The sequence below is a fragment of the Medicago truncatula genome, chromosome 4 (assembly GCF_003473485.1).
Source record: "Medicago truncatula cultivar Jemalong A17 chromosome 4, MtrunA17r5.0-ANR, whole genome shotgun sequence".
Taxonomy (NCBI): Eukaryota; Viridiplantae; Streptophyta; class Magnoliopsida; order Fabales; family Fabaceae; genus Medicago; species Medicago truncatula.
In genome coordinates this window covers 5,705,386-5,720,810 of record NC_053045.1, presented here as the reverse complement: position 1 = coordinate 5,720,810, position 15,425 = coordinate 5,705,386, and the positions used below count along the sequence as shown (strand labels likewise).

Below are 15,425 nucleotides of genomic sequence, written 5' to 3'. Positions count from 1 at the left end.
AGAAGCGGATGGCCCGTAAATTGGATTTGGCATTATTTTTCAACTTTTAACTTCATATCATGTTTGGTTTCTGTTTGTTTGTGATTGTTGTGTGTTTGATTGCGTTTTTTAGATTCGTAATTTTAGGGTTTTTGAACTCTATGTAAGGAATTATAACATTAGGGTTCCAAATTTATATATTTGGGGAAGAAATAGCCTTAAATGAGGAAGTGGAGAAAGAGCCGTTACTCACAAAGAAGGGAAAGAGCTGTTGCGAATTTTCTGAAAATCCATCAATTTGGTCCTTGGAAATTTTGTGTAAATCCATCAATTTAGTCCTTCGAAATTTTGTGTAAATCCATCAATTTGGTCCCTGCTTGCGTGGCATCTGACGTGTTACGCTTTGTCAGAGGTTAACGTGACACGTCACCTCCGTTAACAGACCAATTTAACGGAGGGACTAATTTGATTGACATTTTGTAAATTCAGGGACTATTTTGATATTTCGAATAATTCAGGGACGAAATTTGCCGATTTTTCAAAATTCAAGGACTATTTTGAGGTATTAGTCATTATTTTCTATTTAATAAGATGGTTGATATTTGGATTTCTGAAAAAAGAGTAAAAATCAGATGTATAAATCACAGACTTATCCAATACTCCAATGCATTACAATGTTCTAAGTTTTTATTTTGAGCTCTACAACTTGCTTCCATGGCTTCTCAACAAGAGTCAAAATCGATTCCCCTCAAAATATTAGTGGACAAACAAAGAAGCAAAGTTGTTTTTGTGGAAGCAACAAAAGATTTTGTTGACACTCTATTCAGCTTCCTATCTCTTCCACTTGGCACCATTGTTCGCCTTTTAGCCACCATCAACAGCAAAAATGATCAACAAAAACAACTCCCAGAATCATCACCATTCCTTGAAAACATCAAAAACCTCTACCGTACCATCCAAAATCTCGATTCAAATGATGTATGGAACAATACTGTCTGCAAACAAATGCTGTTGCATCCCAGGAATCCCTGTGAAGCATTGTGCATGAAGCTGTTCTTGAATGTTGATGACACTGAGCCATCAAGTAAGTTTTTTGTGTGTGATTCTTGTAACACGTTTACTACTTTCCAAAACCTTCATTGTACCTGTGGAAAACCTACTAATAGACAGCCTAAGAATCTGGATTCAGAGGGTCATGGGAATAGTACTAGTGTGGATACTATAAATGGGGTCTTTGTTAGAGAAAATGGATCAATGTTTCTGGTGTCTGATGATTTAAAGATTGTGCCAAGTTCTTCTGTGACATACTTGCAGCTGTTGATGGAATTGGGGTATTCAGATTTGACTCAATTAGAGGAAGTCACACACAACATTGGCAAACAAGAGGTAATGCTTTGTGTTGTTTGATCTGTATCTATTTCACAATTACCAACTCCCATTATATTGAATTAATTAATTAATATTCACAGTCATTTCGATGTCGTTTTTTACAAGCAAAAGAGAATATATTAAATCTCGGTGGGCATAACTTAGTTGATAGAAACAATGCATAACAACATGTTAGGGTTGGGGTTTGAACTTCGAATTTACCACTTATTCACCTTAAAGGGTGAGACTCTAGCCACTTGGCTAATCGACAAAAATAAAGAGAATATTTTCAATAGATAAGCACTAGTACTTCAATCCAATAGAAGAAAAAGCAATACTAAGGGCATGTTTTGATTAGCTTTTAGTTGAACTATCTAAAGGCATAAGCACCTATAAGGATGTTTGGTAAATGTTATGAAAGCAGCTTATGACAAATCTATAAGAATGTTTTCCATACAACTATTACTTTGATATGTTCTAATGGATTAATTTGAGAGAGTATACAAAGTATGAGAGAGTATAAGCATGTTTGAGTCAATTAAAAAAAATCTCATCTAAGTTCAAGGTGTGTTACACCACCACCATGTCAGAGTAAAGTCACTACGATGGATTCCTTCTTTAATAGATCTATTTTCAATCAATAATATAATTTATTCTTCTTTGTTGTATTGTTATGCTTACTATTTGTGTTTTAACATATTCTATAGATATTGAACCTCCTCAAGCATACCTTAACCTCTCATGAGCCTTTGACAAATACATTTTTTGCAAGTAGCTCCAAGAACAAAGACAACCGACCTAACCAACTTGCATCAGCAGTTAGAGCAATGCCTTGCACCAGTGACATCAGGAAAATCGATGTTAAAGTAATTCAAAGTAAATCTCAGAAAAATATAATCTTTGCAGAAACCAATGGAGATTTTGTTGACTTCATTTTAAGCTTCCTTACGGTGCCATTAGGCTCCATTGTAAAACTTTTAGGAGCTAACTCTTTTGCTGGATGTGTTGGTAATTTGTACAAGAGTGTGGTGAACTTGGACTCTTCATGATGTACCGACTCACGCATTATTTTACTCAATCCTGGTATCGCACACCAGTTTGGTTTTCAAAACCAGCCCCTCAACATTCCTGTTGTACTAACACCATCTATTGCATATTATTATGGTACCGGGACACCAAAGATAGGATCTGTGCATGGTATTTCTCATGGCATTTATTATAATACAGAAGAATTAAAGATAGAGGGAGGAGTGATATCTAAGTCAGAAAGATCAATTTATAATGCAAAATCCTTAACTGCACTGGACCCAAGATCCCTCAACGGATCAAAAGTTATGGGATTTGTGAAGAGAGCAAGATTATTTGGTATAGATAACGATCTACGAGTAAAACCACTTTCTACTAATTCTTTCCTTTTATATTTGAAAGAATTAAGTCTTCCTCTTGATGATCTTGAAGTGAAGGTGATAAGCATTGGTGAAGCTGAGGTAATGTGGCTGTTAGTTGTGACTAAATCAATTTTTTTCCTGTTATTTAGCATCTTTGATTCCGTATAAATTGTGGTGTAGGCTTTGGGCATCCTTGGGACATTCTTGACATCAAGATTTACCTTGACTAGTGGACTTAAAGACCTTTTGAGTGTGCCTAAACCAGAATCAACTGTATTGAAAGTTCCTAAAAAAGAATCAACATTGACATCAAAGTAAAACAAACTAGTTGGTTAATTTGGAGATTGTTTGAAGGAACCGGAATTATCAATCAGTTGCAACTTCCGATTGTGCTTCGAACTGAAAAATAGATAGCGGATCTTGAACCTTGGTTTGTAATATCATTATATTTTGGATTTCCTTTGTAATTACTTGGAATACTTGTTTGGTTTGTGGTTTTTCTATTTAATTTTCTGTTATGAGTTTTTATATACATTTTCTGTTACTACTTTATTGTCTGTTGCAGCAAACTTAATTATTCCTGGCTTCATTGGTTGATTTTTACTTCTTAATTGTGGAACAATGCTCTCTTAAGTTTTTATATACAATTTATGTTACATATCTTTTTATAATTATTATCCTTTGCTATTTTGTGTTAGGATATACTTTTTGTATTTACAAGGTTTGAAGAAAACTTCAAAATTAGAGCACTTAAGCTAGGATTTGGATCAACTTAAGAAGACAACAGTAAGAAACTGCAAATGATGGCAAACCATAAAATAAAGGTGGGTAATTCTACTCATGCCACCTTTTATTGATGGATAGATAAGAACTTACCTTTTATACATCGAAGAAATTTGAAAAGAAAGTGTTGAAAGTACACGGACTAGCTTTAGAAATAGGCCATCCGTATTGTGCACAAGGCTAGAAGACTTGCTATGTTTCTCTGTTTTTTTTTTTATTTGAAGGAAGAAGACTTGCTATGTTTCTCTTATTGTTATAGAGACACATGAACAAAAACAAGCACGTAACTTGTGTGATTATGAATGATAGTTTCACAACACTCCCATTTCCAAGAAATCCTTATTGTGCCTTCTACGATATTTTGAACAAACGCCTCATAGGACAGTATCCATATCGACATTGCTACCGAGTACAAGCTTTGTGAAAATTTCAGATTAATAATATGTCACCTCATTTGGCATGCACAGTCATCAACATATCTTAATTATTCCCTAGAAGATTTATGGTTTGGGCTTTTCCATAACTAGACTGCATTCAACTAATGAGAGAGAACTAGAAAGAATCACACATTCATATATGGGAAACGTTAACTAGACTCTCTAAAAACCGCAGCCCTTCCAAGGGAAAATAGTGCTACCTTACCCTACTACTTTTATTAAAATAATAATAAAGAAAGTTTACAACAATTCATGGCGGGGTATGTCACAATTCTTTTGAAAACAAGAAACGAACGAAATTAAAGAAATACATGGCAATGATTAACTGTAAGAGTGATGAAGATTGACGAAGTTCCATGTTCGGGGGACAGGGTTCCCACTCAGTTCCTCCAATTTGTACGTGCATGTGACAACTTCCCTTTTATTTGGTACGGTCCCTCCTAGTTGGGTAGCATCTTTCCAATCCTTGCAGACGCCACCACTTGCCAGAGTACTAAGTTGCCCTCTTTCATTTCTCTAGGCACTATCTTGGAGTGGTAATGTCACACCGCTCACTGTTTTGCTGCAAATTCCTAGATATGGGCGACTTCTCGTATCTCATCCAGAATGTCCAGATTGCATCTTAGACATGTCTCATTCACTTTTGACACAACACAAGTTATCGTGAGTAACATAATGGTGCAACCGGGTGCTTTTTTATTTGCAAGAAACAAAATGTTATTAAACATAAATAACTTACCTTCTTCCTAGAAATTCTCTCTGCACCGTGTGGGCATGTCAATTTCTACAGGGAGCATCACGTCGGCGCCATATAACATAGCAAACAGAGTCTCTTTGGTTGATGAATGGGGTGTCGTATGATACAACCATAGTACCACCGCTAAATTCTAGGTTTAATTGTCTTTAACTTATTTCTTTTATTCAATTTGGTCCTATAAGTTTTAACTTTCTCAAACATGTGCCTTAACTTATTTATTTTATTCAATTTACTCCAATTTTGATAATTTTAATACCCTAAAAATTGAGACTGTTGTATTACGGAGGTCTATCAGATTTTATAATGTATCACAAACACCTAATTTATTTAATTTCTTCTTCTTCCCTCATCTTCATCTTCGTACAACCTTCTTCCTTCATCTTCATAAATAAATAAAAAAATAGCCATTTTTTTAGTCTTTCAAAAATTCATCATTTCAACTTAATCAAAAACAACATAATCAAACCTTATCTAATTAACACCATCACCACCATCATCTATTTAGAATCAAAACTAACACTCATTTATCAAAGTCATCACTTTAAACCATAAATTTAGTTCATCTTCAACCACAAACCAAACTCAATTGAAAACTAAAACCCATTTTTTCACCTTCAATCCTCATCAATGACATCACGTCTCCGCCACTGTTCCACATCTCCGCGGCTGCCCCACCATCCTCTCCCCAAACTACACCACTCCTCTCACCTCAAAGCAAACACTCCAATCCGTCTTTCGCTTCGCAAATCTGAAACCCATTCCACGTTGCCATTCCACCATCTTCATCATCATCCTCTCATCACTACAACACTACCATCAACAACAACAAGACCTAATAACATCATATATGTAAATCTTCAAACAACACCAACACCTAATTAGAATTAGGAGTAGATCTGGGTTTGTTTGCAAACGATTGCTTGCGAGTTACTGTAGCAAGCAAAGACGGAATGCGAGTTATTGTAGAACGTTTGTTTGCGAGTTACTGTAGCATGCAGTTTGGAATTGGAATTAGAATTAGGAGTATATGAGTTTTGTGTTTCTTCTCAACATCCTTCATTTTTTTTCTTCATGGAATTCTTTTTTCCTTTGTTTTATATTTTGACATTCGAATCTGGAATTGATGAATGGAAGAGGAAGAAGAGTTTGGATAATAGAATTTGAATGATACCATGTTGTTGGACTACGATTTTGATGAATGAAAAGGGGTTTTGGTGGATTATGATTTTGGATAATAGAGTTTGTTGTTTTTGAAAGAAAAAAGGGTTTTTTTATTTATTTATTTATGAAGATGAAGGATGAAGATTGTATGAAGATGAAACATAGGTATAGTTAAAGCCTACAAATAACTCAAGTTTACTTTATATATAGCAGATAGATAGTTAGATACCAATTTTTTTTAGAAAGCTAATTTAGAAATATAGAGATCGTAGTTAATGGTTTTAATTTATTTTGGTTGAATCATTTTTCTTAATGAATTGTCTTAAGGACTTGCAACAAATTTTATGTTATATTACATAAATTTATTTAGTGTTTTTCGTAAGCAAACTATATTTTTTTTTTAGGATCCTAAGCAAACTATTATGTGTAACTTGGATAATTTCCTTTACCCTTCTCTATATCATATTATATTTTAGGAACATTATTCTCTATATCTCTCAATTCTCTCTATCTTACCAATGGCCTGTAGAATTTCATAGTTGAATTAATAGAAATATAATAAAGGGTGAGAATAAACAATAGTTAAGAATTGTGTCAAAAACCACTAATTTGTGACTACCACATGAGTCAAAGAGAAGTGAAGAGTGAGAGAACAATTGGACACTCTGGTTTTCATTACATGCCACTTTCTATGATTTAGAACACCTTTTCACTTCACATAATCTAAGCTTGCATTGTTCTCATGGAAGTATTGTACTAATGTAGCTCTGTAAAGATTTCTCTCACTATTTTTAATTTAAACCAATTTAATGTCTAATTATATAACTTCTACAACAAAAAATCTGATGCTTTAAATTAAATATATGTAAATGTATATATAATTAAAAAGGACGGGAAATTGCTATTCGATTCAAAACCAAATGTTGAATAGATGTGTACTTCTACAATTAGTTACCTAGGATACTTGATCTTATAAGAAACTATTCAATTAATTAAAAACATAATAAGAGTATTTTTCTCTTATTACAAAGACACGGATACTTGATCAAATTAAACCAACACCTATGGATAAAGATTCTTAGTTTCTCTTGTTCGACCCTTTAGGATTTTTGATGTTGAGAGTTTTGAGTTTCTTGTAAGCTCCATCAAAATCCTCCTCCATCTTATGGCAATTAGTTGAGAAGGAAAAATATCTAATAGTTATAGTAACAACCACATGTTGGCTTGAAATAAAAATGAATAACAAAAATATTCATTGTTTATGCTTTTTTAATATGTTTCGTTCCACATGTTTAGTGAACTCTTGATCTCATAACAATGTTAAATAAAAAATGATAATGAAAAAATATTTTAATTTCAATAAAAAATACAACCACCATTTCATATATGAAGTGTCCTTTCAACAAAACTCTCCCTTTTTCCAAATCCTGTGTATGTGAAATGAAAGAAAAAATATCCATTAGAGAATACGAAAAATTATAGATAGAAACACACACTCACGAAGCTTGAAGAGAGAATCAAAACTATAAAAAAAATGAAATGGAAGAAGAAATGAGAAGAATAACATAAGCAACATATATATGAGCTTAGAAAAAATGAGGAGTTTTATAGTAAACTTGTGTGTGTAAGATGATTGACTAAGAATATGAATAATTTTAAAATGTAACCCCTCACTATTATTAATAAAATGGATTATAATACATTCATTGTGTAACTTCCATGAAGTGAAGTAAATGGAGAGTTTTTCCAATTGATGGGAAATGAAAGATTAGATAGTAAGGAATGGCTAGTAAAGAATCAAGAACAAAAGAGAGCCACATGGCATAAGTATGAAAAATTAGTTACAAAAAGAAAATATTAGTGAAGTGACACATAAGCAAAATGTAGTTTATAATAATAATAATAATAATAATAATAATAATAATAATAATAATAATAATAATAATAATAATAATAATAATAATAATAATAATAATAATAATAATAATAATAATAATAATAATATAGAGAGATAGAGTCCCGTGAGCATAGCTCAGTTGGTAGGACAATGTATTATTATATGCAGGGACCAGGGTTCGAACCCCGGACACCCCACTTTATTCACCTTATAAGATGAATTCTAGCCACTAGGCTACATGACAAAAAAAAAAGATAGAGATTATAACTCCATTGATTGTTTTGTGTATATGGGAAAATTGCACCATTATTTATCCACCCAAATAAAAAAGTAACGGCACCAAGATAAATTGCACCATTATTTCGCATATTGTCAAATAAATTAGATGAATAATGCAATTCAAGTATAATCCTTATTAGTGGTTACTTTAGAGTCCTATAATTTTAGCAGTAAATTGTTCGTCAAGTTATTTTTTCCTTGTGAAACTTAATTCAAGTTTGAGAGTCATTTAAATTGGACATAGTTATGTAATTCATTTCATATAGCCTCATTTATATATATTCTGCAAATTACATGAACTTTATTGTTTTATTGAAAAGTAGTAATCAATATCAAAGTGAACACAAACAATAATCAACAATAACAGCACCTAGATCTAATCTAGGAATCAAAGTGAAAAGCTCAAAACCACAAGTAAAAGATAAAGGGAGAGAAGAGAGGAACAAACACATCAAAGATTGTTGACCCAGTTCGGTCCAACTTAACCTAATCTGGGGGAGAGATTGATCTCTCCAATCCACTATCAATGAGTTCTTACAAATAGATACAAATGGGTTACAAGAAATTAGCTTCAACAAGCTCACGAAGAATAACCCTAATTTCTACTCATTTTCCCAATCTCACCAATGAACAAGACACTCAATGATTTTCACTCACCCAAGGTGTTTACAATGTTTCCCAACCCAAGAGAACTCTAATCAAAGACCCTCAACCCTAAAGTTACTTCCTTTGATTTCCCAAGTTTCTCTCTCTTCAAGCTCTCCTTCAAGGTCTGCAAAGAACACTTATATAGCAGTTTTCAGCGTCAAAATCGTGTCATGTTTTCCCACATCGTGACACGATTGGTGCGTACGACCCAAGGTACGACCAATCTTAACCTGAAAACTTGTCCAACAAGCTGAAAATCGTATCACGTTTTCCCAAAATCGTGTCACGATTAGACACCCTGCAAAACATGCTCTCAACATTGCAAAATCGTGACACGCTTACCAAATCGTGTCATGATTCCAAGTTTCTCCAAATCAAAAATTTGAAGGCATAAACAACAAGCATCGTAGTTTTCATTGTGGGATCTCATTTTCCACACCTATAAGGTTCAAATTATGGCTTTTCTACGGTCATTATAATTGGAAGGTCTAAAAGGATGCAAAAGTTACTCCAAGAGAAGTAAATCCTACACCCAATTCAAGTTATTGTGATTTTTATGATATTATAACTACTATATGAATCAATCAAATTATTTTACAAAATCTCACCATGCGCGGGTCTCAATCTAGTAGGTTTAATATATCACCAACAACCTCACCATGCCGAGCAACCTCGTATATTTGTGTTCTAACATACACTTTAAATTAAAATCGTGGTTAATGACATTCAAAGTTATGGTTAATTGTGCACAATTGATGATTAATTAGTCACAACCCCTTAATGATTTCATTAACCATTAATAGAACCGCATTAACCATATGCTTCCTCTGTTTCAAAATACATGTAACAGTCAACCACTTCACACATGTCAATGTACAATTTTGACTATTAACATCTTTAATTATCAAAAGTAAAAAATTATAAAAATTTAATATTTTGTAAACATTTATCGAAACAAATGGAACAACATCTTACATGATAGCATTTATATTTATGTTAGTTAAAAAGTATGGTCAACGTAAGTCATGTGAATAGTGCACATTGCCAAAATGCGACATGTATTTTGAAACGGATAGAGTATTTAAATTGTGTTAACCATCTAATTAATTATCGAATCTAATAGATACATGCTCTTGCTTGGTGTGGTGTAGTGTGTTTTTGTTGAACTAGGTTAGAAAACTCCATTCTGTAGAATGGGCATATCAAACCACACCCTCCACTAGACCACTGGTGAATCTCGTTTCCATTTAACTTTGTGAACCGAAGTTGTTATTTGAGTTGAACTATGCAGACTCATTTGGAGAGCAACAACTCCCATTGACATCCAAACCAATGGCAAAAGCCTTCTCCAAGAGCTAAAATTTGTTGAAGAAATCAGAAGCAAAGTAGCACTAAAAGACGCAGCAATCAAGCAAAAGATAGTTGTTCGATATGACAAGAAAGCGAATAAGCAGGAATTCGAGGTAGGCGATCTAGTCCTCATGAGAAACCAGAAGGATCCCAAACAAGGAAAGCTCTCTCTAACTAGGAAGGACCTTATAGAATAAACTTGAAAACGAGGATGGTAGCATACTGCCTCGAAACAATCATGAAGGTGCCCATTCCAAGAACTTGGAATGCCGAAAAACTCAAGAGGTGCTATAGTTTACCGAGCAACACGTTCCTTGTAAATTCCTCTAAACACTTTCGATAAAAAAAGATGTTGGATGATTGTAACATCTATTACTGCGATTATGTTAGTACAATTAAACATTTGTCGGGCATACATATCTAGCGAACAAACTATATTAGCAATTAGCAACTAACAATTATGCAATCCCAAACTCTACTTGCTGAGTCAAACCATATATTCGAGAAATCATATACGTCCTATAAATTTGCTCTAAACCTACGAGAACGAATAACAGATTTGGATCCTCATGCTAATCCATTTACTTGATCCTTGGCATGCTAGTTACCAACTTCTGCATCATTGACAAGCATGTAAGGTAGAACCCTAACTCGCCATATGATCTTCACAAGTTGCACAAAGTCGTTCCTATTCACTATATGAATGATAAATTGGAGGGAAACTAATCTAGACTACCCAAATGGCCTTGATTGTCAATCTAGGACCCAAGAACTAGGCACAATTCACTAAAGTTCAAGCGAAGTTATTCACACCCCCACTCAACTAGGAGGTGTGCTTGCGAGGATTCTGAAATGCTTCCTTCTCACTTCAATATGTAATGTTCGATGATGATTACAAAACACTCCTTATGCTTCCTTCTCCTCTCAATAATCTTATCTATCCAATAAAAGGACTAAATCCCATCGAGTGTATGCCGCTAACACTCCCGCTCATGCTTTGGCCCCGCCCAATGGGCCTGAAGCGTGGACGATGAAAAAAGCCCACGATTGACACTGATACAATGTAACAAATTATGAGGCTTAACTTATCCTTACAAAACCAGCTTGCATGGTGAGGAGTGTCTCCTCTTTATAAACTCTTCTCAAAAATCTTATCTATCCAATGTGGGGCTAAACCCCACCAAGTGTTGGCCGCTAACACAAGGTAGGATATTTCAACCATTACATTCTTATAATATATTGTCACATATTGACTTGAGCATCAGAGTTTCTTCTCTAGACAACCTCGCATTCTAACCACAAGTTGTTCATCAGACGTTATTCTCACATTTATAAAAAAAATAACACGATCTTATTTTTTTGGTTGCCACATGTATTGTTTAACACGGAGCAACCATGTTCGAGGCACAATCAACCAATAAATGTGACCATCTTTTTGAATGGGATGCCGACTTTTATTGAGATAAGAACAGTCTAGTCTCGTTGGATAGGAATGCATGTAGTTTTTTTTTTATTCAATCTTTTTGTAAATGAAAAATTGTTGATAATCCATAGATATGAAAGTTAAAAAAAAAAAAAAAGAAAAAAAAAAAAAGACAAACAATAAGGTTGCCCAATGCACGAGGCAAGAGGGCAGATGTATGTACCTTTCCCTCATAACTGGAAAGATTGGTTCCATGATTTGAACTTGTGTGGCCTGTAAATCACAAGATAATAACCACAACATTGAGCTAAGGCTTGCCTTCTCTGATAATCGAAAAAGTATAGGTAAAAATAATTATTAGTGCTTAATTTGAGAAGTTAGAATAGACTAACTAGATGAAAGCTCGTTATTTACTCTGAAGAAAAAAAACAAAATAGACCAAATCAAATGACTTATTTAAATGACCATATTTAGTTGGAAATTTAAAATAATAACACAAATATAGAATTACGAAGTCCAAATTGTTTTATTCTATAAAGGGACTAATGTATACATTATTATTATTGACAAGCCATTAGACACAAGCTACTCATAATTCACGATGAGAGCACACTTAACCTTTTTGCTTTTCTTGATACCATTCAGCTTAATCAATTCCAGCTCAAATATTTTTTTGGTCAATGGCTACTGTCAAGGCCATGAACGTTCTTTGTTGCTCCATTTGAAAAACAGCCTGATATTCAACCCCGCAAAATCTTCAAAGCTAGTTAATTGGAACCAAAATGATGATGATTGTTGCCAATGGAATGGGGTAACTTGCATAGAGGGGCATGTTACAGCCCTTGATCTTAGTCATGAGTCTATTTCCGGAGGACTTAATGCTTCAAGTTCTCTTTTCAGCCTGCAATATCTGCAGAGTTTGAATTTAGCTTTAAATGACTTTCATTCTATGATGCCTCAAGAGCTGCATCAACTTCAGAATTTGAGGTATTTGAACTTCTCCAACGCTGGCTTTCAAGGACAGATCCCTACGGAAATTTTTCACCTCAAAAGGTTGGTCACTCTTGATTTGTCTTCTTCATTTACTTCACATCACGTCCTCAAACTTGAGAATCCAAATATAGGGATGTTTATGAAAAACTTCACAGATATCACAAAATTGTATCTAGATGGTGTAGCAATATCAGCCAGTGGAGAAGAATGGGGTCGTTCTTTATATCCATTGGGGGGCCTTCGTGTTCTAAGCATGTCATCATGCAATCTCTCTGGACCTATTGATTCTTCGCTAGCAAGGCTTCAGTCACTCTCTGTTCTAAAATTGAGTCACAATAATTTGTCTAGCATAGTGCCAGACTCCTTTGCAAATTTCTCCAATTTAACAACCCTACAAATCAGTAGTTGTGGCTTGAATGGTTTTTTCCCAAAAGATATCTTCCAAATCCACACATTAAAGGTCCTTGACATATCATACAATCAAAATCTTAATGGTTCTTTGCCAGATTTCTCAACACTTGCATCTCTTAAGTACTTAAATCTTGCCGATACAAATTTCTCAGGACCACTTCCAAATACTATCTCCAATCTGAAGCACCTGTCGACTATTGATCTATCTCACTGCCAATTCAATGGAACACTTCCCAGTTCAATGTCTAAGCTCACCCAACTTGTTTATCTAGACTTGTCATTTAATAACTTCACAGGCTTACTCCCTTCTTTAAGCATGTCCAAGAACCTCAGATATATATCCCTCCTTCGAAATTATTTAAGTGGAAATTTACCATCAAATCATTTTGAGGGCCTCATAAATCTTGTTAGCATCAATTTAGGGTTCAATTCTTTCAACGGGAGTGTGCCATCATCTGTTCTTAAGCTCCCATGTTTGAGAGAACTGAAGCTTCCCTATAATAAGCTTAGTGGTATCTTGGGTGAATTTCACAATGCTTCTTCACCTCTATTGGAGATGATAGATTTGTCCAATAATTATTTACAAGGCCCTATTCCATTATCTATCTTTAACCTTCAAACACTTCGTTTCATTCAACTTTCTTCCAACAAGTTTAATGGTACAGTAAAGTTGGACGTCATTAGAAAGTTAAGTAATTTAACTGTATTAGGGCTATCATATAACAATCTTTTGGTTGATGTCAACTTCAAATATGATCATAACATGTCATCCTTTCCAAAGATGAGAATTCTAGATTTGGAATCTTGTAAGCTGTTACAAATTCCTAGTTTCTTGAAAAACCAATCCACAATATTATCTATTCACATGGCTGACAATAACATTGAAGGACCAATACCTAAGTGGATTTGGCAACTTGAATCTCTTGTTAGCTTGAATCTTTCCCATAATTATTTTACAGGTTTGGAAGAAAGTTTTTCGAACTTCAGTTCTAACCTTAACACTGTTGATCTAAGTTATAACAACCTCCAAGGGCCAATTCCTTTAGTTCCAAAGTACGCCGCTTATTTGGACTATTCAAGCAACAACTTCAGCTCTATCATTCCACCAGACATTGGGAACCACCTCCCTTACATGACTTTTATGTTTCTTTCAAACAACAAATTTCAAGGACAAATCCATGATTCTTTTTGTAATGCAACTAGTCTAAGGTTGCTAGATCTTTCCCATAATAACTTTCTCGGGAAAATTCCCAAGTGTTTTGAAGCACTGAGTAGCAATCTAAGAGTGTTGAATTTCGGTGGAAACAAGCTCCGAGGTCAAATTCCTAGTAGTATGTTTCCAAATTTATGCGCACTAAGGTTTGTTGATCTAAATGACAATCTTTTAGGAGGTCCTATACCAAAATCCTTGATCAATTGTAAGGAACTACAAGTCTTAAACCTTGGAAAGAATGCATTAACAGGCAGATTTCCATGTTTTCTAAGTAAAATTCCAACATTGAGAATCATGGTTTTAAGGTCAAATAAGCTGCATGGGTCTATCAGATGCCCAAATAGCACTGGTTATTGGAAGATGCTTCATATCGTTGATCTAGCACGCAATAACTTCAGTGGCATGATATCATCTGCACTCTTAAATAGTTGGCAAGCAATGATGCGTGACGAAGACGTGCTTGGACCAGAATTCGGCAGTTTGTTTTTTGAAGTTTATGATAACTATCACCAAATGGGTTTTAAGGATGTAGTACGGATGATGGAAAAATTTTGTGCTAAGCAAGTGGCCCAACTTCTTTTAAATATGTCCCATTCTGATCTGTATCAAGTATTCTCTGACAGGACCGCAGAACATGTGGATCTTGGTCGTTATCAGGAGTCAATTATTATTGTCAACAAAGGTCATCAGATGAAGCTTGTCAAAGTTCAAACGGCTTTCACTTATGTGGATATGTCAAGCAATTACTTAGAGGGACAAATACCTGATGAGTTAATGCAATTCAAGGCATTGATGGCTCTAAACTTGTCACATAATGCATTAACGGGACATATACCATCATCAGTGGAGAATTTAAAGCATCTTGAGTGTATGGACTTGTCAAACAACTCCTTGAATGGAGAGATTCCTCAAGGGCTTTCAAGTCTATCTTTCCTAGCATATATGAACCTCTCGTTCAATCACCTCGTGGGGCGAATTCCTTTGGGTACTCAAATTCAATCATTTGATGTAGACTCCTTCAAAGGGAATGAAGGGTTATGTGGACCTCCACTGACCACCAATTGCGACGATGGCGGAGTGCAAGGGCTGCCACCACCAGCATCCGAGTTATCTCCTTGTCATAATGACAGTTCAATTGATTGGAATTTCTTAAGTGTGGAGTTGGGATTTATTTTTGGCCTTGGAATTTTCATCCTCCCCCTTGTTTGCTTGATGAAATGGAGGTTGTGGTATTCCAATCATGCAGATGAAATGCTTCACAGGTTCATCCCCCAGCTAGATTTTGTGTATGAACAGCATGAAGGGAAGAGGTGTAGATCTCTAAGGTGGAGGTACTAG

General features: G+C 34.7%; 2 protein-coding genes across 2 annotated transcripts; both read left to right on the top strand.

Moving 5' to 3' along the window:
• Positions 1 to 693: 693 nt before the first annotated feature.
• LOC11413069 (uncharacterized) lies at positions 694 to 10,244 on the top strand. The gene is made up of 5 exons (XM_024780371.1): positions 694 to 1,365; positions 2,055 to 2,351; positions 2,445 to 2,834; positions 2,916 to 3,049; positions 9,989 to 10,244. Exons 1-5 carry the CDS (start codon positions 694 to 696, stop codon positions 10,242 to 10,244), a joined length of 1,749 nt encoding a protein of 582 aa, XP_024636139.1.
• A 1,827-nt stretch (positions 10,245 to 12,071) lies between these two features.
• Positions 12,072 to 15,425, top strand: LOC11418183 (receptor-like protein 7). Its single transcript, XM_003604703.1, has one exon. It carries the CDS (start codon positions 12,072 to 12,074, stop codon positions 15,423 to 15,425), a length of 3,354 nt encoding a protein of 1,117 aa, XP_003604751.1.

Coding starts and splice junctions, on each gene's coding strand:
- LOC11413069 (XM_024780371.1), top strand. CDS start 694: ATGGCTTCTCAACAAGAGTCAAAATCGATTCCCCTCAAAATATTAGTG. Junction 1,366..2,054: donor ACAACATTGGCAAACAAGAG/GTAATGCTTTGT, acceptor CATATTCTATAG/ATATTGAACCTCCTCAAGCA. Junction 2,352..2,444: donor CTAACTCTTTTGCTGGATGT/GTTGGTAATTTG, acceptor ATCGCACACCAG/TTTGGTTTTCAAAACCAGCC.
- LOC11418183 (XM_003604703.1), top strand. CDS start 12,072: ATGAGAGCACACTTAACCTTTTTGCTTTTCTTGATACCATTCAGCTTA.